Source organism: Globicephala melas, chromosome 1 (assembly GCF_963455315.2).
Source record: "Globicephala melas chromosome 1, mGloMel1.2, whole genome shotgun sequence".
Lineage (NCBI taxonomy): Eukaryota > Metazoa > Chordata > Mammalia > Artiodactyla > Delphinidae > Globicephala > Globicephala melas.
The window spans coordinates 18021423-18047531 of record NC_083314.1 but is presented as its reverse complement, the minus strand read 5'-3'; the positions used below and the strand labels follow the sequence as shown (position 1 = coordinate 18047531).

The 26109-nt window shown below is 38.1% G+C and overlaps 1 protein-coding gene across 2 annotated transcripts in view; it reads left to right on the top strand.

Annotated features, from left to right (window-relative positions):
• Positions 1-1916: 1916 nt before the first annotated feature.
• EPRS1 (glutamyl-prolyl-tRNA synthetase 1) overlaps positions 1917-26109 on the top strand; it is a 68523-nt gene continuing 44330 nt past the window's right edge. Inside the window, exons 1-13 of one of the 2 annotated variants that reach the window (XM_060298480.2) lie at positions 1917-2157; positions 5890-5974; positions 8906-9005; positions 9863-10019; positions 11306-11445; positions 12724-12818; positions 16371-16497; positions 17196-17388; positions 19206-19377; positions 20751-20984; positions 22076-22160; positions 22572-22631; positions 22930-22950. In XM_060298480.2, coding sequence (XP_060154463.1) covers positions 2112-2157; positions 5890-5974; positions 8906-9005; positions 9863-10019; positions 11306-11445; positions 12724-12818; positions 16371-16497; positions 17196-17388; positions 19206-19377; positions 20751-20984; positions 22076-22160; positions 22572-22631; positions 22930-22950 — 1515 coding nt within the window. In that variant the 5' untranslated portion in view covers positions 1917-2111. The remainder of the gene's footprint in view (positions 2158-5889; positions 5975-8905; positions 9006-9862; positions 10020-11305; positions 11446-12723; positions 12819-16370; positions 16498-17195; positions 17389-19205; positions 19378-20750; positions 20985-22075; positions 22161-22571; positions 22632-22929; positions 22951-26109) is intronic. The other variant, XM_030868332.3, reaches the window with a different exon arrangement.

The window sequence follows — 26109 nt, the reverse complement described above, 5'->3', positions numbered from 1 at the left end:
CGTGCAGGCTTTAGTAGTTGTGGCACGTGGGCTGAGTAGTTGTGGCTTGCAGGCTCTAGAACTCAGGCTCAGTAGTTGTGGCGCATGGGCTTAGTTGCTCTGCAGCACGTGGGATATTCCTGGGCCAGAGCTCTAACCCGTGTCCCTTGCATTGGCAGGAGGATTCTTAACCACTGTGCCACCAGGGAAGTCCTCAAAGTCAATTTTGTATCACTCCCCACTGCCCCAGCAATCAATGGCTTTCTGTCCTTTTCCCTGTACCAATTATGATAGAGTAGGAAGGACCCATAGTATGTGCCAGGCATTGTGGGGAATCCAAGGATGTCTGTAAGATAAGGTTTCAGCAAACAAGAATGTGGAGAGCTAGCAGAGTGTGCAGAAGGGAAATCAATTTCAACAAAGAGGTGGAAAGGTGCCGTATACGTAGGATCACCTGGGGGACTTGATAAAATGAGATTATGGATCCCAGCCCTACAGATTCTAATAGGAAGGTAGGGGTAAGGGGACTGGTCCTGTTCTGATGCAGGTACCTTACCTACTCTGGAGGATGGCCATACATAAGACGGAGCCACCTCTGATAGTGGGTTAGGACAGGCACGGATAATGCCTCTATAGCTGTATTAAGCACTCAAGGTTCATATTTAATTTAAGCAACACTCACTTCCTAGCGATAATAGAGATGTCTTTGGGAAATTGAGGTATCTCTGTAATCAGTCCTTGGTCCCTTAAGCTCTAATACCGGCCCCTGGAGTATGCTTGCAGAACACTCGCCGGCACACACGTCACAAGGTTTAAGAGGAGGACAGACAACCCTCTAAAAGGCACGCTTGCACAGCCCAGGCAAACAAAGCCAAGACAAACTGGGGCAATGGCTTTTAGCACTGCCTTTTATAAATAAACCCTTTATTATTCAAGTAGGAAAATCACTTTTGAAAATACATTCTTCTTTTGAAAGAACTGAGGAAACATGAGAAAAACCTCCCCCATCCCCAGTGTAAACATGGCTGTTGGTCTACATGCTTCCAGGACTTTTTTTGTGTTTACATACAGTGCCCCCCAACAGTATGATCTCTGGTGGCCTCGGCCTGCAGTGGCTTGAAGCAGGGTTTCGGTTTCCAGCCAGAGATTGAGGTTGGGTCACAGAGCGCCAAATCCTAGCAATTAGACCGGTGGTCAGTGACAAAACCCTGGCCGTTCGGCTTTGCGGAAAAGAATTCCCACAAAGACAGAAAGTAGTGAAACAAGTAAAGTATTTATTAGGAGGAAAAGAGTACAGTACATGTGGATAGACACACGGGAGGACTCTGAGAGAGTCGTGCCCTTGGCGTAGTTTAAATCACTAATGAGGAGCATTTCTTCCGGGTTCCCTTTGGCCAATCATTTTGATTCTCCTGGTTCTGAGTCCATGTTTGGTTTATCTCACGTTCCTCCCATGTGCACACGCATCTCTCAGCCAAGATGGATTCCAGCGAAGAGGCCTATGGGCAGCTTGGCATCACTCCCCTTTTGACCTCCAAGGAGCTCTCTAGTCGGGAAGGTCTCCTCGACTTCGAGAAAGAGAAATAGGTGGTCTCTTATCTTTTACCTGCGCAGGGCCCAGCCTCCTCTCTTGACTGCCCTGCTATTGGTATTTCGGGGTTTCTGTCCACAGGGAACGAACTCCAATTAATCACCCTGGGGGCGGGGCGCCCATCTATCTCCTGCCTCAAGTATACCACCCGTTTGTGCGTTTTGTTTTGGGCTTCCGGTGAACGCCCATCACACTGCAGAAACCGTCTTACCACTTACTTTTCTCGCTTTACGAACTGTCGAAAAATGTCGTGAGTTTCAGCGTCTCTCCCCCTTTAGCGGCTTGAAACTGCACGTTGGCCCTCGTGACCCTAGATGCCCGGGGCACGGTCGAAGGTCCCCGGAGCAGCTGCCAGACGGCTGCGGCGGGCGGTGATGACGCACTGTGCTGTGCGCCAAGACGCTGGCTGCGGCGCGGGGGAGGGGCGAAGGCTTCCGCAGCGTCAGGCGTGCGCACACGTTGCACCTTCTCGCCTTGGGCGAGTCGGGGGTGTTTTCGGGTGGCAGGGCAGGCGCGCTGATAGACCGGCGGAGCAGAGCAGATGGCGACGCTCTGTCTGACTGTGAATTCGGGAGACCCTCCGCTGGGTAAGGGCCCGGGGCCGCCAACCTGTGTGGGTTGCATCAGCCCGGGAGGGTGCGGGGAGGGGAAAGTCGCCGCGCCCAGTCTTGGCGCAGTGACGGTCACGGTCTGGGAGGTTAGGCCTGCCTCTCACCCCCGAAGTGTACACGGGGTAGGCTCCGCGTCCCTCGCCCTATGTCCCTGGCAGGTGGATTTGCTCCTGAAGACGTTTTTCTGGGGCGTGGAGGTAGGCGCTGTGTGAGCCGGGGCAGGGCCACCCGAGGCTCAGCTTCGGACCTTCTCTCCCGGAGGGATGACTCCCAGCTTACTCTCCTCTCCCTTTTAGAAATGATGTCTACTGGAGACCGAGCACCGGACGTAGAAATAACATTTTTAAAACTTGAAATCCCATTACTTCGCTCCCCCTCTTTTAGCGTTTTCCCCTAAATCCACTTATCTTTACCTCCCTTCCTTCGTCCTCAGAAAAGATCTTCAACCCCCTTGACTTAACTTTTCTTTACGTTTCATTGGGTTCAAAGGGAACGAGGAAGATGGTCGTAGAAGCATTTAAAATTTTAACCGAGGTTGCATTTATATTAATTAAAGGTTGAAGGGTGATTGCTGGAACACCCAAGTACACTGCGGACTGATGGGGTTGGTTTACTACACATCCGATGGAGGTAGTAAACGTCAGAGAAAAGGTCGGACTTGTCATCTTCCTGATACATCTTAAATTCGATTTGGAATTGCATTTTCAACGTGGCCAAGGTTACTATGGATAGATAGCTTAGACTTTCTGCTGTTTTTTTCCATTGCTTTCAGAAATTACACAAAATAATCAGTTTATTGAGCTCATATTTGCTAATGCATTTCTTAACATATGCATGCAAGTACGTTTCTAATGTTTGAGAGGCCTAGACTTTTAGATACAGTTGCCCACATAGGGCTGATGATTACTCAGTACATTCTCATGACAGGGTGTTTAGTGTCTGTTGGAACAAAAAACACAATTTAATAGCCATTTAAAATACTTTAAAAAATGATCTTTTAGCATATTGGTTCAAGTAATTATGGGCTAACCTCACACAAATCACTGAACTCTGAAAGAACTGGGTTTGATTCTGCAGTTGGAAAGCACTAAACAGTGTGACCTCATGGTTAAGGGCAACGACACTTGCTTCTTGGAGACCAGGTCCATCCTGACTGCCACTCACTAGTTGTGGAACCTTGGCAATTCCTTTTTTGGCATCTCCCACTGTTTCCTTGTTTGAGAAACATGGAATAATATCTCCCACATACAGTTGCTTGCCAGAATCAAATGAGACTGCAGGTCAAGTTCCTGACACACTGTAGATACTCAATAAATAGCTGTCGTTTTTACTGATGTAATTTAGAAAATCACCCTGAATATGATAGATCTGTTTCCTTAGTGAATACTGAGAATCACATCTGCCAGTATACTGGAAGTGGGTCTTAAAGACATTTGTTGTCATTATGAACTATAGTCCAATTATAGAATATATGTTTCTATTTGCTTCTCTCCCTCCTTTTTTTTGTTTTTGATTTAATTGTTCCCAATTGTTTAATTCAAATACATTCTGTTTTTAAATAATCAATATAATTAGATGAAACATTCAGAAAAACAGATTGCATTGTGAGAATTTCCCTTATTTTACATGCATGCACCATTTTTTTAATGTTAAAATAAGTTCACACTTAAAAAGGTATAAGAATAGAACAAAGAACATTTTTTCTCCAGTGCCTTTGGAGAGCATACTGCAGGTAATGATGCTTCAACACCCCAGAATACTCCAGTATACATCTCTCTTAAGTAAGAAAACTATATGACTTCACAGGACCATTAAAATCAGGAAATACACATTGATACAATTCATCCATCTTCGTAGTGCAAGGATCAAAATCTAGGATCATACCTTGCACCTACTCATCACGTCTCCCCAGTTTCTTTCAATCTGGGATGGTTTTTTTAGTCTTTCATAGGTTTAACCTCTCTGGAGATTACAGGCCGCTTACTTAAAGAATGTCCCCTGATCAGGTGTTTCATGGTCCCTCATGACTAGATTCAGGCTACAGATCTTTGGCAGAAATAGCATAGAAACAATTCGTTGTTCTTCATTGCAGCCCAATAATTGGTACCTGAATTTTTCCCATTACTGATGATCTAATCTTGAGTACTTAAGATGGTGTCTGACAGCTTTCCCCACTGCAGAGTTTTCCGTTTTGCAGTTAACAGGCATTTTGTGTGGAGATGCTCTGGTACCATGTAAACATTTCACTCCCCCATCAAACCTTTACCCACTGGATTCAGCATCCGTTGGTGCTTCCTGCCCAACTTGATTATGATTAAGATGATGCCGGATGGTGACCTTCCATTCTGCCGTTCTTTCCACATGTATTAGTTGGCATTTTTTTGTGAGAAGATCTTTTTCTCGTTTAAAAAAAATTCATAGCAAAATATACTTAATGGGTTATACTCTGAATTATTTTTCATTTTCTGTTTTTAAAGTTAAAAATTTTTATTTTTAAAATTAGTTTTATTGAGTTACAAGTTGCATATAATAAAGTTTGCCAGTTTTAAGTTGTAAATTGATTGACAGATGTGTACAGTGTGTAACCACCAAAATAATGAAATAAAATACTTCCCTCACTTCAGAAAGTTCCCTCATGCCCCTTTGCAGGCAGTCCCCTTCCCCCATCTCTGGCCCTTGATAGTCACTGATCTGCTTTCTGTCACTATTTTTTTCTGCTTTTCCTAGAACTTCATATACATTGAGTCATATGAAACTATTCTTTTGTACATAAGATAGTTCTTTGAGATTCATCTATCTTGTTGCCTGTAATAGGAATTCAGTTTCAAATTTTACTGTATAGGATTCTTTGGTGTCGGTATTCTAAAACTTAGATTATTTACTTTAGTGGTTAAATTGGCTCTATTTGCCAGTGGGAGCCCCTCCAGGCTGACCTCTGTGTCCTTTTGGCATATCTCTTATCATTCTTTGAGTACTTCTTGCTTTCTAGCACAGTGAAATTTTCCAGGTTTATCTTGTACCTTCCCTACCACAGCCCTGTCTCCACTGGAGCGTGGTATTTAGAAACCAGTATCTGGTTACCAGTTGTCCATCTTAGATAAATTAAGGACGACGGATTAATGAATATTTAGTAAACTTTATGATGTGTTGAGAGGCACGTATCACTGTTTTAGAATATGAGTTCTGGACTGCCGTAGACCTGCGTTCAAATCCTGACTGCCACATATTAATCAAGGACTTTGGGCTAGTTATTTAACCCCTCCAAGCCTCAGTTTTCTCTTCTATAAAACAGAGATAAAGGTGCCTACCTCTTAAGGTTACTACAGAGATTAAAAATGATAATGCATGTAAGGCATTTAGCACAGTCCCCACCACATAGTAATCACTCTAATACTATCAACAATAGCTTTTATACAAGGAACTATTCTAATTTCTTCTTTTCTCCCGAGAGAGGGAAAGATTAATTTCAGTGTCCCTAACTGGACACTGAGTATATTCAAAAGCAGTTGGATTATGCCAGGGAATGGTTTCTGGTTTGTTACTTCTCCAAGACCAGAAGGCCATACTTTGCGTCTACAGACTCTAGGGAAAAATGTTTACCCCTTGCAGGTCTTAATACTGGTTTGTTGACTCATTCTCATTGCTTTATGATTCAGGTTTTAAATACCACATTGTTTATAAAGAGAAATCTTTTCATCTCATTTTTAGGAGCTTTGTTGGCAGTAGAACATGTGAAAGACAACGTCAGCATTTCTGTTGAAGAAGGGAAAGAGAATATTCTTCATGTATCTGAGTAAGTGCTTTTATATCTGGTTTTCAGTACTGAACAGCATTTTTAAAATATTTAGGATTAAATGTTATGCTTGTTTCACTTGCTAACTGGTAAACGGTCCCTAAAAAGAAATACACTTTCTTCCTCATTCTAAAAGAACTATATCCAGAGACATATCTGTCAGCACACTATCTGATCATATATCTAATCTGTCAGAAAGAAACTAGAGATGTACAGAAGGATTTATATATATGGGTTTTTAATTCTGTTGTAATGTATTCTGGTGGAAAATTGGAAGTTTTTAAAATCAGTAATAATAGGAAATAAATTTGGTAAGTCCACAGCATAGAATATTAGGCATCTGTGAAAAAAAGGCTTATGAAGAATTTTTAATGGTGGATATGTTCATAATCTAATGTTAGTAAAAAAGCAAGACATAAATGTAAAATTACATATCTACAAAGAAAAAAATGAGAAGTATACAGCACTTTTAATATTATTTCTTTCTGAGTTTTGGAATTGTGGGGTTGTTTTTTTCTTTTTGCTTCTCTGTGTTTTCAAAATTTTCTGTAATGAGCATATACTGTATGTTCTTGATTAAGAAGGATTATTTGCATCCCAGGATATAGGGAAGATTGCGTGCCCTCGGACTTATCTCTTTCTTTTGGAACCCACTGAAAAGAATTTAAAAGAACTGGGAAGGGAAACATTCTCTTGTTTAACGAAACTAAGGAATAAACACAACATGGTTTCAGGTCCTTTTAAGAATATTTTGCCAGATGGTGGGATTTGGACCACATTGAAAGAGGGTTTCAAGGGTATTCTCAAGCAGGATGCAGAATTCTGAAATGGTTTAAATGGTCTATAATAAACTGACAGAAGGACTTGTATTGGGGAAGGGCAATGTATGCAATGTATACAACGTATGTATGATTGCTCTTCATGTACAATTTTTACTTTTCCGTGGAATTATTGTTGTTTGCTTTGTTCTCTTCTGAAGCCTTTCTGATTCCTATCTTTTCTGCGTGACTTCAGGAAGTTTGCGGACTTCTTCCCTTAGGATTCAGTATTTAGAAATTTCACAATAATATGCTTTAGTCTGGATCTATTTTTCATCTGTTCTTCTGGGTGCTTGATTGCTCCCTTTAATGTGGAAACTTAGAAATCCTCTTTTGGGGAATTAGAAAATATTTTCTGTGATAACTTTCCATTTTCTGTTCTTTATGTGGGTGCTGGGATTTGTCCTCTTATTTTCTTAAAGTGTCACCTTCACTTTCCTTTTTTTTTTCATTTTTCCTCACTTTCTGGAGAGTTCTTCAACTTTTTTTATTCTGTTTTTCTATTGAGTTTTTGTTTTTGCTGTTACATTTTTTGTATCTGAGCTTTCTGTTATTTATTATCTAGATATAGTATCCTGTTCTTATTTTACGATTGCACTGTGTTTTGTTTTGTTTTTTCTTTTTTGCGGTACGTGGGCCTCTCACTGTTGTGGCCTCTCCCGTTGCGGAGCACAGGCTCCGGACGTGCAGGCTCAGCGGCCATGGCTCAGGGGCCCAGCCGCTCTGCGGCATGTGGGATCTTCCCGGACAGGGGCACGAACCCGTGTCCCCTGCCTCGGCAGGCGGACTCTCAACCACTCCGCCACTAGGGAAGCCCTGCACTGTATTTTTTCATTGCTCAGAGGAAATTTATTCACTTACTTTTAAAGTTTTCTATTCCTTGATTTGTTCAGTTTACATCTGTGTGTTTGTTTTGGTTGCTACCTTTTAAGTTAAAGGCTTTCTTCAGATATTTGGTAACTTCTTATGGTTTTCTTAGATGTTGACTGGGAGAGTAAAGCTATTTACAAGTTCTGAACTCCAAGGTGAGCCTGTCAGTTCTGAGCTTTACTCTGGGGCGATCTGACTGAGCTGCTCATTTGAAGGAACTTCTGGTGTTAGCATCCTTGGTTCTTTTCTTCCTGGGTGGATCAGATTATCTATCCAGAGATGACTTTCAGTCTCCTGTTCGGAAGGTGAAGGAGAGCTGGTGCCAGAATATTTTGGGAGCTGAGGGTGGGAAGAAAGCTGAGGATCTCAGCATCCAGTATACGTGTATTCTTTTATTCTCTTTGTTACCTCTATAGCCCAACTTGCACCTGTGCCAGATTTCCCCCATTTGAGAGACCCTCTGTTTTAGTCTTTAGAGAATAAGGCTCCGGTTTTTGCCAGGATTGGGTAAGGGGAGTAGCCAAGCTCTGCAGCATAGGGTTTGGAGCTATCTGTGTTTCTGACTGATTTTTAAGTAGACTTTCAACCAAGCCTCCTTATTTTAGTCCCAATTCACTCTCACTTCCAAGGATACCTGGTTTCATTGATTCGTAAGTCTTTAGAGGATTCTAAAATTTAAATTGGGTTGGTTTTCAGCTTTGTCCACTGTCCAGTTAAGATTCAGTTTTTTCAGGCCTATTAACTCCATCTGCTTTCTAGCTTCTGAAATTTTACTGCTATTGTCTCTTCTCCTTAGTCTCTTTCCTTATAGGATCAGTTTTGATGAGGTTTGATCTACCATGTTTACCTGCAAGTTGATAAAACCAGCTTCTTTATGATGGTATATCCTTGGCTTCATTGCCTTGATTTATTTTAAATCACTTTATTCTCGATATCCCAATTTTCCTATTTTCACCACTGAATAGACATGTAGAAACCAATAGTTTTAGAAAGATGAAACATCATGTAGATAGTCTACTCTGAAGTGAATTATTGGATTTAGCTGAACATCTCAAAACAAATTAGAATTTGATAGAACAGAGTAAAGAACAAATTAGATCTATTTTTTTTACTATACTAGAAAATACGTGGCATATATTTGTATCTTTTATAAGATTTCTATTTTTACATTTTTCATAAGTCTCATGACTTACTGATTTGCTAGAGCCACAGTAATATTTTATCTCATACTTATATATTCTAGAAATGTGGTATTCACGGATATAAATTGCATACTTCGCTACTTGGCTAGAATTGCAACTACAGCTGGGCTGTATGGCTCTAACCTGTTGGAACATACTGAGGTAAGGAATGAACGTTTCCTTGGGTGTGTTTTATTTTGTTTTGATTTAGGCTTTGGCTCTTTTGCGAACTTCATTTTATTGTTGGCTTATGGACTATTACTCTATTTAAGGATATTAACAGAGTGTTAATCAGAGACCAAGTTAAGGAATTCTCATCTGTTTTTATTTTCAGAAAAAAAGTCTTAGCTCCTAAGTTTGCACTTTCAAACCCATACCAGCTGTTGGGTCATTTAGTGCTGTCTTCCTCTTCCTGGATTCCTAGAATTTCATAGCTGGATGTGACTGCAAAGGTCATCTTATGCAGCTTTCTTACCTGGCAGATGAGGCAGCAGTTCTTGAAAAGTTACAAGGGCCCAGGGTCACACACATTTTCCTTTTTAAGTATATACCTTATTAGCTATAGCAGTAGTAGATTAACTTTCAATACGGCACGGTAGATGCCTTTTTTTTCCCTGTTTGTATTCAGCTCTAACTTTTCTAAATCTTACAAAATTCAGAATACAAAGAATAGTTTCCAAGTATTTACTTTTAAATTCCGCAAGTGGATGAATCTGTTCGGCTGGGTGCTGTCTGTTGCATTCGGTCAGGCTCGTTATTCCTTCCTGCTTCCAGTTCTCATATTTTCCTTCTTCTTCCCTGAAGTGCCTCTTCACGCCCCTGCAAAAAAAAAAAAAAAAAAGAAAACAGAGAAAAATAACCATATGTGTTTAAGTGCCAGTTTAGATCCCAGGCAATTACAGTTAAATCCACGTAATGGTAAATTCTGTAATTGAGATGAGACAGGCATGGTTCTAACTGAGGTTGTTTGTTTGCTTGGTTGTTTAACTCTAAACCCTGGGATGCATTTCTTTTCACAGATTGATCACTGGTTGGAGTTTAGTGCTACAAAATTGTCTTCATGTGATTTGTTTACTTCTGCAATCAACGAACTCAGTCATTGCCTATCTCTGAGAACATACTTAGTTGGAAACTCCTTGAGCTTAGCAGATTTATGTGTTTGGGCCACCCTAAAAGGTATCAGTAATTCTTCTTGAAGAATTTCTATTTTAATTATTTAATATTTTGCTGGATAAGAAGTACATATATTTCTACGTATATGAGCATCTATCTACCTCATGGCAGTCACTTAGGACTTTCTCACAAAGGAACGACCTCCCTGGCTATTTTATTCCTCTCTGGTTACAGGAATTCCCCATCCTCTGCTGTCCCTGGAGGTTGGCCCCATCTTGCCACTGCAGCTCCTCTCTTGCCTTTGGAGCTGGCCTTGTTCCTCATCCCATTTATGTCAGCACCTTTCCTGTCTCAGCCATTACTTAACTCCAGTTACTGTTGTTTCTGATTGTTCAGTATGTGTGTGGGGGGCGGGGTGAGCTGGAGTTGTTTCTCTGCGAGATCACTTTTTCCATCTTCTATGAGTAGTCAGAATATGGGATTGATGAGAGACACAAAGGGGGCTTGAATTTTGTTAGTTTATTTAAAAAACAAAACCCTGCAGCAAATATGCCAAAATGTTTTATCATTCTTTAAATCTGGGTTATGTGAGCGTTTTTAAAATTTCTTTAATATACTCTGTACCTTTTTTTTGGGCCACACCCCGCGGCTTGCAGGATCTTAGTTCCCTGACCAGGGATACTGAACCTGCGCCCTCGGCCGTGAAAACATGGAGTCCTAACCACTGGGCCACCAGAGAACTCCCTCTCTGTACTTTTTTTTGTGGCTTAACCTTTTCTCCAAATTAAATTAAATTGTTATAATAATAACCAATGTAAAATGAAGGACTTTCCTAGCTAGAACTTTTCATCTGTAGGTTTATGACATTTTGGTCTTTTGATTTTTGAGTTAATGTTCATAAAAGGAAGATAATATCTTATGGAGGTAGCTTTGTGATGCTAAAGAATTATGTAAACTTTCCTTCAGTACCATTTTTGATATTACAACTGAAGAAAAGAGCTACTTCTTGATCCTGATTTTTATTTTGTTCTCTAGTGGATCCACTTAAAGCTTTTCCTCAATTATGAAATGTAGCATTGGCCTTGTAGTGGGTGTGTGGCAGCGGTGAGGGCAGGATTTAGGATTCACTCTAGTGAACTGAAATGAAAAAATACTTTAAATTAATTTTTGTGAATTCTTAAAATATGTTGAAGTATTAGAAATCACTTCCATGTGTACCCAGATTTTTAAAATTGCATTATAGAAGCACAGCTTTAAGCCATCTCATTTACTTAAATTAACCACGACTGGAACTTTGCTTTTGAATTTGCAGATATGTTGAATGGTTTTAAAATTATGTTTGCTAATAGGAAATGCTGCATGGCAGGAACAGTTGGAACAGAACAAAGCTCCAGTTCATGTAAAACGCTGGTTTGGTTTTCTTGAAGCCCAGCAGGCCTTCCAGTCAGTAGGTACCAAGTGGAATGTTTCAACAAGCAAAGCTAAAGTGGTAAGCATTTAAAATTTTTTTTAATGCTCACATCTTGTCTGCCTGAGATCTTAGATCTGAAAAGAAAATTATGTTCATAGTTTGGTTGTTTTTTTTTTTTTCCCTGATCAATTAAAAAGGATCTTCTTGGAAGAATTTGTCATTGTTGAGTCTTGGCTTGCCTTTAACTGCTTGCCTACGTTAAGCCTTAATCTTCATAATTATATTTCTAGATGATTATGATCATCTAGTGTGCGTCCCTTAGGAAATCCAAAGTCCAAGTAACTAAAATTATTTTATAACTATACCATCTTTTCTTCCTCCCAGATTTTCTATTCTCTGGGTTTTGAACCATTGTGACCTTTGAGTCCTGGGGTTCTGTAGAGCCTTTTTGTTGATTCTGTAGGAAGATGTGACACTGAATACCGTAGAAAAAGGCCTTCCCCCCAGTTAGCGTCGCTCTACTTTGATCTGTTTACATATTACAGAGAATATGTTCACATATTTACATATTACAAATTTTACTCCGATGCAGTACAATTTGAAAACTGTTGTCTGCTTGGGTAAAGACACCACAGTCACCTCAGTTGTTCTGAGAAAGTATTCACCACTTTCACCTCTAACTGGTCAACAAGTTCCATTATTATTTCTTGTATCTATAGATTTGTTTTCTCTCTCCACTGCTGTTGATTTTTATTGAGACCTCATTACCCCCAGTTTGTTTTAAGACCATAATCTCATCACTGAACTTCCTTTTTTTTTTTGGTCTCTTCTTTTTTCTCGTTGAGACTTTGCACTGTACTGGGTATAGTTTTAGAAAATACAGATAAGTAATTCCATACCCCTGAGGATTCCCCATTGCCAGAAACATAAAAGTCAACCTTATAAAGGCCTTCATGTTTTGGACTTAATCGACTGTCAGCGTCTTGCCTACCCACTCAACATGCATTCCTAACATTGCACTGCTTTTCCCTGACTTTGAGTCTTACCTGTGCTGTTATTCCTTTTCTTAGAATGACTGCCCTGGTATACTCTCCATCTGATACATTTGCATTTATTTTTCAAGGTGCAGCTTGGTTCTTGCCTCCTTTTAAGCATTTTCCTGATGATCCTAAATGCTGTTGGTTAACTTCAGCTGATTTTGAATCTTCAAGTGCAGGGACAGTATTCTAGCCAGTTTTTTCTCATAACCATGCTTGGTGCATAGTGGGTACTGAGTAAGTATTTGTTGAATGAATTTATTTTTTAAGCATTTAACCATGTAGCTATTTTTGTTGTTGTTGTTGTTCTGCTTTTCAGGTACCTGAGAAAAAGCAAGATGTTGGGAAATTTGTTGAGCTTCCAGGTGCTGAGATGGGAAAGGTTACTGTCAGATTTCCTCCAGAGGCTAGTGGGTAAGAAAATATAACTTATAATTGGATACATTTAGTGGAAAAGCTTTAAGACAGTTATCAAATACTTTAAAAATCAATAGGTTGATATACAGAAGGAAATAAGTAAGATTTTAATTGTGGGAGTTAAAATTCTAAACATCTTAATAGTTTTAAAATTATTGATAGTTAATTTATAAAAAGTTTGTAATTTTTGCTTATAAAGCAATAGGAAAAATAACATTTTAATTTTATTCCAGGCAGAATTTTAATTGTAAATAGAAAAACATCCATTAATAGAAAGGCTTAAGTTTTATTTACATTTTGAGATTTTGGGGGTATCTTTTAATAAGGGTTTGTATTTGTACCCTGAGCAATCCTTTCAGTTAGCAGAAGAAGTTATGGTAGACGTATTTTAAGTTATTTTTTTTCCCAGATAAAGTAAGTGGAGTCCTGAAAAGCCCATTCCTATTCATTTGTTTCCACTATTAGTAGGTTTCAAAACCCTTTTCACTCTTGGCAGCCATAGAAAATAATAATATATGACTAGCTTGTTAGGGAAAAGGACTGCTCTGGCTGGAGCCACCGGCATGGGTCTGCCTGGGTCCTTGCCCAGCATTCCCCAAGGCTGAGGGCAGTCTCTGCCTTTGCACATGTCAGTCTCTGTGACTCATGCTGGACGAACTTTGTAAAAGAACCCTTCCAGTGATGCTAATATAATAAAATGCCTTTTGTTAAAGCAGTTAGCCTCAGGAACTTAGCCATTGGGAAAGTATTGTGTCATATTTTACGCATGAGATGGTTTTTTTCCCCCAAATTTTGTTTAATTTCAGATTTTGTATTCTATAGCCAAATTCTTACCCATCTGTGATAAATGGAGTATGTAGACAGTAGGAAGTGGCAGATAAGGAAACAATTTTATTTTAGCCGTTCTTAATATAGTTCTTCACAAGCTATTTTATAAGTGCCATTAACAGCAAGCCAGTTTTAGAATTCCACATTTTCTCTCTGCTTTTCTAAGTTTGCCGATTTAGGTGGTGAAATAAAGGACAGGTAGAAGGAGATGAAGGGGAAATAACGGTTCTGGGAAATACACAGACTGAATCATTAAATGATTGATTGATAGCTAAGTGGAGTCAGTCATAAATAATACTTATTTTACATAGTTTAATTCCCTCAGATATCCTAGGTCCCTACCACCCAATATTCTGCTCTTGTGTTCTTGGTGTGAGAGGTCATGGTTGTTCTGTTGGGTAGTGACTTTAATGGTTTGATAAAAGCTAGTTTTTTAGCCATGGCTGTTTATAGCTATGCTATTTGAACATTTGTCCCTTTTGAATCTTTTTATATTTTCTGTCACTCTCACTTCTTGGAATAGTGAGCTCCTCATATTTATTATTTACTGTATAAAATATGTTTATTTGTTGTGAGTTATGTCATTTCAGTCCAACAGTTGAATACAGCTTTGGAATTTGGAATATAAGTCAGTGTTCAGGTTTAAAAACATACATAATTTTGATCATATCTCCTTATACTGCAAAACAAGTCTTCTATAATTGGTTTTTTAATCATTTTTTTTCCCTGTGTCTTTCATGAAGGCCAGAAGGCTTGAATTTTGCCTTTTATTCGTATTCATAGCTAACACATAGATAGCACCTGTTATGTGCAGGTACTTACCAAGCACTTTACGTGTAGTAACTTGTTTAATCCTGTCAGCCCTGTGAAGAAGGCACTGTTATTATCTCGTTTTCCAAATGGTTTCAGAAACTGATTCATACAACGTTTTAGCAACTTGCCAAATCCAAACCTACGCTGTCTGGCTCTAGAATCCATATGACTGAAAATTATGTGCCTATGTCTGTTTTGTGTGGGAAAAGCCCAATATAGCATCAGTACTAACTAATGCAGCATGGAACATATTTTTCTTTAGCTCTCCTGATGTAGTTGTCTCTTGAGCCAATTATTTTACTTATCTTATGAATATTTTATAGTCCTGTTAGCTTTTCTGAGGTTTAGAATTGTTAGAATTGCACACATTATTTTAGATTCAGAGATAGTATCTTTAAGTGTAATAGTTTGATTTCATCACACCTCTTAAGGGTAATTCCTGTATGTAAAGCACATTAACTGTCAATTAGTAGGTAGTCAGTGATTATTAGTCTTCTTTTTTCTCTTCTTAACATGTTATTGGGTGTAACACTTTCAGTGAAAACTGCACAAAGTATTTCTGTTTCGTTTTCAGAACTCACAGTCCTTTGTTTTACTTTTAATAAACCTTAAATTTTAGAGTAGTTTTAGATTTATAGGAATATTGCAGGAAAAAAAAGAAACCCCAGAAGTTACCTTGTACCTGTACCCAGTTTTCCCTAATGTTAACTAACATCTTACATTACTATGGTACCTTTGTCACAATTAATGAACCAATATTGATATATAGTTATTACCTAAACTCCATACTTTTTTGGATTTCATTAGTTCTTCCCTAATGTCCTTCTTCTCTTCCAGGATCTCATCTGGGATGTTACTTATGGTGCTTTATTTTATGCAGAAAGTTTTGAATAACCCTAAATGCATTGCATTGTACTTGTCTGCATTAACCTATGCATATAAACTCTTTAAAATTGAATCATTGACCTAGAATGCTGTGTGACTATCTAAAGAAATAGACTGATTTTAGAAATGATATAAAGGCATATCACTGTACTTTTCCCTCCCGGAGCTCTTGATATCAACTGAGATCAGAGGTGTGCATGAAACCAGGTGACTGTAGAGCAGTGCAACTGTGGCTGCTGTTATTGATGAAAAGTGTATTTTCAACAATAGTGGTTTAGGATATTGCTTTTTACCCACTTCATTGATAGAGGAGGATGTTGATATGTAATAATATTAACAGTGCCTCTGATTTATTTTATTCTATGTAATGGTCAGCTGCCCATAGAACAGAATAGTGTTTTCATAGGTTGTGATCTGTGGAATATTGGTACTGGATGAGACCTTCAAGATCATTTAGTTAAAATCTTTTCATTTTGGCTTCTGAGAAAACTAAAGCCTAGAGAAGTAAAGTGCTTTCTTGTGGCTTTCTAATTCTCATGTCTCTTTTATTTGTCACAGTCACAGTGGCATCCTCAGAGGTGCTTCTGTCTTGTTTGCAATGGATGGGCTGCCAGTTCTCAGTAGCATCTGGTCTTAGTAAAGATCCACTACTGTGTAGCATTGCAAACAGTTTTGGAAGCAGTTTTCCTCTAACTAAATTACCTTTCATTCCTCAGTTAAAAAAAAAAAAAAAAAGGAAAATACAGATTAGCCTTAAGGTTGTAATGTTTGTAAATAACTTATTCCTTTGTGAGAGTTTACATATGAAATTGTTTCTTATGATTATTTTATAAATGTTGTAGTCTTTTTTTCTTCCTCAGGGGCAGATTTTCTATTACAGTACTTCTTGTTAGCAAATAAAATAAGACTTGGAATACCAACTAGAAGGATTTCTGTTTAGTTCTCATCTCCTCGAAAAGGTTAAGTTTAAGTATTTAGTTAAAACATGTTAATGAGTTTCTTTGTAAAATGTTTTTGTTTTAGTTACTTACACATTGGGCATGCGAAAGCTGCTCTTCTGAACCAGCACTACCAGGTTAACTTTAAAGGGAAACTGATCATGAGATTTGATGACACAAATCCTGAAAAAGAAAAGGAAGATTTTGAGAAGGTAATTGGTGTAGTGATGACCCTTTGTCAGTAAAGTTGATTAAAATTAGAGGGTGACCTGGTACCTTCATGGTATGAAAATTTAAGTTTGTTCTCATAGCTGCTTCTTTTGCTCATCTCTATATTCTTTGCCTGAGACCTAAGCCAAGAATTGTTGAGCTCCCATACCAAAAAACGTCAGTTTATTTTTTTCCTCCTCAAGCTGTTGTAGAATTTACTTAAGTGTTACATTTTCCTGCAAGTATCACTTTCTTAAATGAATTGGTCACTAGAGGCAGGTTTCCTTTTTGTCATATAATTTTATGAATGAAACGAACACTAAGTAGGTATTGGAAAATGTGAAGGTTTCCTAGCCTCTTATATCATCTGTTTAGAAGCACTGTAATATATTCAAAGAGAGGGCAAATAATTGTCAGCATGACCAATAATAATCAGCTTTTCCAGAATAAATGGAAAGCACCATGAGATCAGCTTTCTCAGCTGAAAATTTGGAGGCTAGTATAATGAATATCTCTCTCTTTTGTTTGTTTGTTTTTTTTTTCTTTTCTGATCTAATATCATACAGCTTCCACAGCCATTTCCAGGCTCTGTAAGACTGATGGTGTATTATTACATTTGCCCAAATGCAGTGTCAAGGATTGAAAATACAAAAGAAAATGCGAAAGATAAACTGATGGTTATTTCGGATTCTTACTGCAGGTTATCTTGGAAGATGTTGCAATGTTGCATATCAAACCAGATCAATTTACTTACACCTCGGATCATTTTGAAACTATAATGAAATATGCAGAGAAGCTAATTCAGGAAGGGAAGGCTTATGTGGATGATACTCCTGCTGAGCAGATGAAAGCAGAACGTGAGCAGAGGATAGAATCCAAACAGAGAAAAAACTGTAAGGCACATTTAGTGTTTTATATTTTAATCGATATTCTTCTTGTATTCTGCTTCAGTAGAAAATGATTTCTGTGAAAGATGATGGTTTGAAACATGTTTGGAAATATGTTTCATATGTTAATTCATCTCTTAGAAACCTTTTCTCTTTCTCTATCATCTCTACGTTGTTATTACTTCGTTAGCATGTGTGTGCCCCCAGCATCTCACTTGTTACCTGTAGTCTTTTGCACTGCATTCACTCCATGTAATTCCTTCTGCAGCTTTTTGTAGTTCTCTCAATTTAAATACTTAGCCTTTCTAATTAGAATGTTTGATGATAATGTTAGCCATACCCACATCTTCCTGTCAGCGTGTGAGTAAATGTGAATATAATATGTAAGCTTGATGCTACCCTATGTCTGAAATATCACTTAACAAAAAAGTATATCTTTGTTATTACTTGTTCTGAGCTTCTGAGTCTGGCAATTTTTATTCTGTAATTATGTTCCGGAACTTCCACACTACTATACTTAAATGTTTTTTTTTTTTAAGTTTTTTTAATCTTATTATCCAGTCTTTTTTTAGTATACATATATATTTTTTAAATTAATTATTTTTGGCTGTGTTGGGTCTTCATTGCTGCACACGGAATTTCTCTAGTTGTGGCGAGTGGGGGCTACTCTTCGTTGTGGTTCACGTGCTTCTCATTGTGGTGGTTTCTCTTGTTGCGGAGCACGGGCTCTAGGCACGCAGCTTCAGTAGTTGTGGCTCGTGAGCTCTAGAGTGCAGGCTCAGTAGCTGTGTCACATAAGCTGAGTTGCTCCGTGGCATGTGGGATCTTCCTGGACCAGGGATCAAACCCGTGTCTCCTGCATTGGCAGGCAGATTCTTAACCACTTCTCCACCAGGGAAGCCCTATACTTAAATCTTGAGTGTCACATTTGGGAAGTGTAGTAAATTCAAAGTGTTATGGAAGTCTGTCTTTTTTTTTTGTTTTTTTTTACCCCCTTTTAAATGTTTCTCTACATTTTCAGAGATAGTTAACAACTGGACTTTTAGACCTAACCTGATTCTTTGAGAACAGGTAAAGTGTCCATCGTATCTTCAGTAGATTCCACAGAGAATCATTGTTTAACAGTTCTTTCTTATTCATATGGAGCAGGTACCTACCTGAGATAGGTAGGACCGTAGTCAGTGGGGATATAGAGTTTTTTCCCTGGGATAAACTTGTATCACTGTTTCTATCATCTCTCATTTTTGGGGATCCAAGAGTATCCTGCTTTCTGCTGGAATGACTGAAGGTGCTTTTGGGGAGCCAAGGGGCTCAGGCTCTCAGCCAGAGATGTGTTCATTAGATGGGCATGTGCTGCAGTATCAATGCCTGGGCCGGGTCAAACCGGTCTGTCCCATGGGTGTGAGGTGGCAAAGGAACAGAACGCTTCTGCTTCCAACACCCAGTGTTAAATTGGAGGGGGCGACTGACCGGCCAGTTGTGCCATGATGGGAACATGGAAAACACTGGCTGAGAGAAGCCTTCAGGCCTTAGACATCATCTCTTACCCTTCATCAGTGCTACATCAGTGGAATGTATTGACTTCTAAAACAGAGAGAGAGTACGTTTCCTAAGTGTTTTGTGGAATTTCTTCATTAAAAAAAAAATGCATTTACTCTTGGTATCAGATATTGGAACTATTACGTTACTTTTAAACTCGTGGAGTGTGCTTATAAAATCAGAATGTGAAAATTTCTGTCAAATTATAAGGCTGTTAAAATAATTTGAATTCAACCAGATGAGTAATACATTAGATAAACTATAGTGTAACTATCATTTTATAGCTGTTGAGAAGAATCTACAAATGTGGGAAGAAATGAAAAAAGGAAGCCAGTTTGGTCAGTCCTGCTGTTTGCGAGCAAAAATTGACATGAGTAGTAACAATGGGTGCATGAGGGACCCAACGCTTTATCGCTGCAAAATTCAGCCACACCCAAGAACTGGAAATAAATACAAGTAGGTGTATTTCATTCATTATGCTCGGTAGCTTACTATGCTTTTGCTTTGATGCTTCTGTGAACATGGAGTAGGGAGTAGCTGCAGAATAGTCAAGAGATCTGGATCTTTGTTCATTCGTGGCCTTCGGTAAAGCATGTAGCCTCTCGTTACTTACCTATCAATTAATGTTATACTAGGTTATGTCTAAGATCATTTCCATCTATAAAAGTCCTTGAGTCTGCCTAAAGTTGCATTTTATGTATTGATCAGGTATGCTGTGGTGTGTTTCTTTAGATGAAGATACTTCTTTTCCTATTATAAACTTTGGTTTTGCTAGACATAAGTTTATTCGTAAACATGATAGAAGATTTAAAGAAATATGAACAAGAAAGTATCGTGTTTTTTCTAATTTTGGTTAGTTTTCTGTGTGGTTTTCAGGTTAATAGATGTTTTTTTTTTAAATCTCCCCCACCTGGCCATTAATTTATAAAGTAACCACAGAATATATTTTCTTATACTTTGAAGAAGCCTACTACATACAAATGCTGAATTGTAACTTCTGAAGAGATTGGTGAATGTAAATGATTTCCTGAGTAGCTAATATAACTTTCTTTACACTTGTGGGTACAGGTATGTGTATCTGTATCTGGACAAACACTTCATGTGTGTATATATATGTCCTTCATTTTTAACAGGGCAATTGCTCCTTGTTTACTGAACAGATACTTTGAATACATTTGAAAAGTAAATTTGGATACACATTTTCAGTATCAGATAATTGCAAAGCATAGTGCAGTAGCATCTTAATGAAGTTGTATCTTAAAAATTAGAAGGCATAATGCAGTAATATATGTGTTGTGTACATTATTTTGGGCAGAAATTGTTTTTAAGACTATTCCATCTTAAATGGAATTTTAATCAACCTAATTTTCTTTTTTACTTGACAGAGAAGGAAACATTCTATTCTTGAATGCATTTACTTATGAAAGTATTAAACCTAGCGATTTACTTGAGTGTGGGATTATTTAAGATATTGAAAAGCTAAATTCCCTTGAAATTATTATTGCTTCTTACCATGGTTTACATTGGCCATTACAGGAATATGATTATAGAATTCACTGCACCAGTATCCAATTGTCTGTTAAGTTGCATATTTGCTTTTGTGTTTGAGTATTCAGTGGGTAACTGATGCATTGTCCTCAAAGTCTGATTAAAAAAAATGTTTTGATGTACTTTGAGTATTATGAGTCATAACACCTGTTGGTTTTTAAGGAATTCTTACCTTGTAAAGAATTATGTTTTAAATTAGTACTGCTGCTTATAATGCCTAATCTGAGGTGAAAAGGGTAAAATCCTTCATTGATTTTCAACATATTCACTTTTTTTCCTAGTGTTTATCCGACATATGATTTTGCCTGCCCCATAGTTGACAGCATTGAAGGTGTTACACATGCCCTGAGAACAACAGAATACCATGACAGAGATGAACAGTTTTACTGGATTATTGAAGCTTTAGGCCTAAGAAAACCATACATTTGGGAATATAGTCGGCTAAATCTCAACAACACAGTGCTATCCAAAAGAAAGCTCACGTGGTTTGTCAATGAAGGACTAGTAGACGGATGGTATGTTTGCTCTTATCTAGAATTTTGAGAGGAAGTCAGGACATGGTATATCACTAATTTTTAAACTGCTTTGAGGGGTGGGGAAGATGAAAGGGAGGGGTTGAAATGGATAGGCTATAGGGTTTCTGGTTCTTGTCTTTATTTTATCCAGGTTCTCAGGTACTGCTCTCTTTTGCTTTAATGCAGCAAACATGGAGTGCCCATGTTTGGGCACAAAGATGGAGTCTATGTTTGGGACTAGAAAAAGTTTGAAAATCTCTGTAGCACATTAATAACCTATAGTTTGAAAATTTCTGTAGCACGTTAATAACCTATATGGGATTTCCATGAGAACGATGAGTATAAAAATTAAAGTCATCTTAGAGGCATGTATCCATGTAAATGAAACCTGTTCAGTTGGGTTACCATACTTACAAGCCTAAGAATGTTTTTTTTTTACATGAATTAACAAGAATGTATTAGTTTTTATTAGTATCATGTAATAGTGACACATATTAAGTATATATTGAATAATATGTGATTTTAGACTGTTTTACTGTGGAGCTGAATTTGATAAAGGGGAAGTTTACCTTGGGCCGCATACAAAGGGTGTTATTGCAAACTTACTGAAGTTTGCAGATCTCTGCAGAATATTAATAACCAACATGTATATTTTTTACAACCCAAAAGGCTTTATAAAGTGTATTTGTACATGAATGAGAGGCTAACCATCTCTTATCTGTGTCTCATGGTCATATGTAGCATAGGGATCTTGTATGTTTGTTAAATAAAAAGCAAAAAGCAAATAAAAATGTTGTAATGCATATGTTTTCTGTATTTGAAAATGTCACCTTTGTGTCTTTTTTCAAATGTGCTTTTACTGTTTCCAGTAGTGCATTTCTTTTACTGAGTAATTTTTGACTAGTAAGCAGCTTTCTTCTTCCATGAACTTGGGCTCAGTGGTATTATGATCTACCTAATTATTATAACCAGCTCTTAGTCCACATATTTAACAAACGGAATATAATGTTACGCAATAAGGTATATTGTACTCTCTGCACCTACACGTTAAAAATGTCTCCTTGGTTCTTAAAACTTGCCGTATTTCCCAGGGATGACCCACGATTTCCTACGGTTCGCGGTGTGCTGAGAAGAGGGATGACAGTTGAAGGACTGAAACAGTTTATTGCTGCTCAGGTGAGTTATAGTTTCTTTTCCAGCTCCTCTGTTTGGATTTTTAAGTATCTAATAATATCCTTTTAGTCTTTATTACTCCTGTTGTTCTTTCTGTTCTTTGCTTGTTGCTTATAATGCAAGGGCAGAATGTTTTTGAAAAAACACTGTTACGGTAGTGGAAAATTGAGAATGTCCTAAACTATGCTAGGGTTGGACAAAGGCAGCTGTGGTGTTTTCACCCAGTGAAATCTGTGACTGTTGACTCTAACTGTTCAGGGTAACGAGATCAGTGTGTACAGACTAAGTTTTATATTCCAGTGGAAGTAAACTTGTAAGCATTGACTGGGTTTATTTTCTGGCATGCTTGACTTAAAGAAAATATTCTGGTTAATACTTCTTGCCCTTTAAGCTGTTCTATTATTGTTTTTCTAGGGTTCTTCACGTTCCGTTGTGAACATGGAATGGGACAAAATTTGGGCATTTAACAAAAAGGTACATGTTTTGACTCCTGGTCCTCTTTTTTTCATGCCTAACTCCTAAGTAATAGATTACATGTAGAATTCATTAGTGTGCTCATGGCAGGGAAAATTTTGTGAAGAATATTACAGTTTTGCAGAGTTTTCAGGAAAATGGAATGTTTTACTTTTTTAAACATATAAAGTGCATTAAGCCTATAAACTATACCAAACAAGAACAATGATTAAAACAAACTTGGAGTTATGGGGAATGGTAACAGTTTTTTCCTTAAATCTTTTTTGAACACTTTGCATTTCATTTTTCTGCTTTCAAGCTGCGAGCTCTCTGTAAGAAGGTATTACTTAATGCTTTTATTTGCCTTACTTAGCACATAGCTTTTAGCATCTTACATGTTATAACCTGAGATGTTATACAGCTTTGAAGCACAATCACATTTATATGAGACTTGCTTATACAGACCCACTGAAATGCATTATTCCTAGTTTAAAAAAACATGTCCTCTAGTTTTCTTAGTGGCAAAGGGAAGATTTGGCTAACTCCATTCTACTGTTCCCTTGTTTACTGAGAGGACAGAGTTTTAAAGTTACAGATTTCATTGAATTGTATTGAAGGTTCGTTAATTATAATCCCTGTGTCTTATTGAATCTAGCTTAAAAAAAAAAAAAGCTGTGTCTTAAATAAAAGTCAAATGAGGAATACTGCATATTGACATTGTTAATTGGAAGCAGATGCTTAGACACTATAATAAGGCAAATCATTGAAGTGCCATGTTTTAAACTATGGTTTCTGTGATTGTGTTCTGTAAATTCTTTTTCTTTGTATTGCTGCTTGATTGTGCTGATGCCTTGCCTCAAAAAATAGTTGCTTGTCTCGCATGTGTCTTGAATTTATTTTGTCTTTTGTGTTTAGTCAGTTTTTGGATACATAATGGAATTATTAATTGGTTCGCTCTGTTGCTGCAGTTACTAATAAATACATTCAAAACTTATAGGCAGAGTTAACATTGGAATACTTTTCATTAATAATCCGTGTACATTTAGTTCAAATATAAGAAATACATTTCACTACAGGCCGATAATTCTATAGGGTCTGTTAAATGAACAGCATATTCCCCTGTCTTCTTTCCTTCCATTTTCTCTCGCTAGATAAATCACTTTCAGCTCTTCTAGATAATTTTTTTGGTATTTATTGCCCATATCCCTAAATGAGATGTGTGTTTTGCTTCTTCTTGATTTTTTGTTTGTTTGTTTGCTTTAGGCATCATCAGTTTACTTTTCACAATGGAAGAGGAGGATTTAGGTCTCCTATTTTTTCTCATAACTCGTTGGCTTTCTTGTGGCTAATTGTTTTGTTCTGTTTCCCTCGTTTGTTTAATTTTCTAATTCCATCTCAGACTCTGCGCAAGTTATCTAAATTTCCTGCCAAAATGTTCACATGCCTCAGGTATTTCAGTTTCACGTTAGAGACGTCTCTGCCGGGGCCTTCCTGCTGCTCACATCTGATCTAGATGAGAGGCCTGTTAACTTCTGAAGCCCAGCTGTGCTCCCAGGTCAATCTTCCTCATCATCCTGGGAATTCCCTTTGCTTTTCTTCTGTGATGGATCATCTGGTTCTTGGATCTTCCTTCTCTTTTTATTGCCTTTTTGCTTTGCTGTACTATATCCTCTGGTAGCTCCCTGAGAAGGGGAGCATGGGATGAAGATTTTTGAGACTTTCATATGAACAGCTTCTTCACTTTGAAATTTCACAGTGATGTGCCTTGGGGTGGGTCTGTTTTCATTCATATCCATTGGAAGAACATGTGGTTTCCAGATTGGAAACTCATTCCGTCAGTTCTGGGAAATGTTCCTAAGTTCCTTCTGTTTCTTTGTTTTTTTCTCAACTATGTTGTCTTTCTCCTCTGTGGAACGTTTCTTGAGCACATGTTGGATTTCCTGGACTGTTGCTCTAATTTTGTTTTCTCTCATTTTCCATCTCATCTTTTGGCTCTACTTTCTGGTAGATGTACTCAGCCCTATCTTCTCAACTTCTGTTGAGTTTTTCATTTATGCTGTCATATTTCCAAGATTTCTCGTTTGTGCTTTGAATTTTCAGAATAACTTCCTGTTCCTATTTCATGGTTATAATATAATCAATGGTATTTTTTCTTATGTCTTTCCTCCAGGTTGTTTATTTTGTTTTTTCTTTGATATTAAAGGCATTTCTCAGACATCTGGTGAGCCTTGGTTATCTGCTCATCTTTAACACAGGGGACTGAGAGAGGGATTGGAAGCCCTGAGAAAAAGATTGGGCTTGTCAGCTGTGCCTCACATTAAGATGGTCTGGCTGGCCGGTTAATTGAAAAGCCTCAGCGTCAGTAACCTTACATCTCATCTCTTGGACTAGGCAGTTTTTCCAGAGGAGATTCTTTCAGTCAAGTTGCCAGAAGTGTGAAGGTCTGACTGCCAGGGTTTTGGAACTGACTGGGGAAAACTCTGGGGACTTGACATTTAATATCATACATTTTCTTGATACCGTTGTCTCAGAGCAGAACCCTCAGCTTCAGAAGAAGAGTCTCTGGACCTTTTGGAGTAATTTAAAACCACTGGTCCAGAGATTTTGAGAATTGTACAATTTTAGAACTGAAAAAGACTTAAATCTTTTAATCCAAGATTTCCCAAATTTGTCTGATCCTAACCATCCTACGGAATGCTTGTTTAAAAATAGATTTCCAGGGCTTCCCTGGTGGCGCAGTGGTTGGGAGTCCACCTGCTGATGCAGGGGACACGGGTTCGTGCCCCGGTCCGGGAAGATCCCACATGCCGCGGAGCGGCTGGGCCCGTGAGCCATGGCCGCTGAGCCTGCGCGTCCGGAGCCTGTGCTCCACAATGGGAGAGGCCACAGCAGGGAGAGGCCCGCGTACCGCAAAAAAAAAAAAAAAAAAAAAGATTTCCAGACTTTACTTAAGACGATTAGAATCGTTGTCGTTCAGGGTTAAGTGGCATGAAACTCTGTGCCAGCCAGTGCCCTAAGGGATCATTGTAATTAGTCAAGTGTGAGAAACAGTCTTCTGCTCTCTTTGTCAGTTGAGGAAACTGAGCTGCAGTGAACTGAAGTAAGTTTCTCAGGTTGGATCGTCTAGTTTTAGCTTCTTTAAAAGAAGAAATTGTATCTTACTGGCTTAAATACTAAACTGAGTAGTCACAAATTAAATCTGTGATCATTCTAACCCAGTAGAAGCTGAAAGAAGGAACCCTTAACCAGTAAGAATGACTTTTAAACCTCAGGGAAGGAAAGAATGAAACAGTAAGTTTAGAGGGGGGCTGGCGCTGATTTAGTACTGGCATGAAATATAAGCAGGTAAGGAGTAGCAATCAAGGGGAAGTTAGATGGCTTTTCAGACTTTTCTGACTGACCCTCTGAGCATGGTTTCTTCTCTAAGTTCATTCACAATTTCTGAGAAATACTCTCAAAGCAAACAACAACAACAAAATACCAGCCAAACAATAGCAAC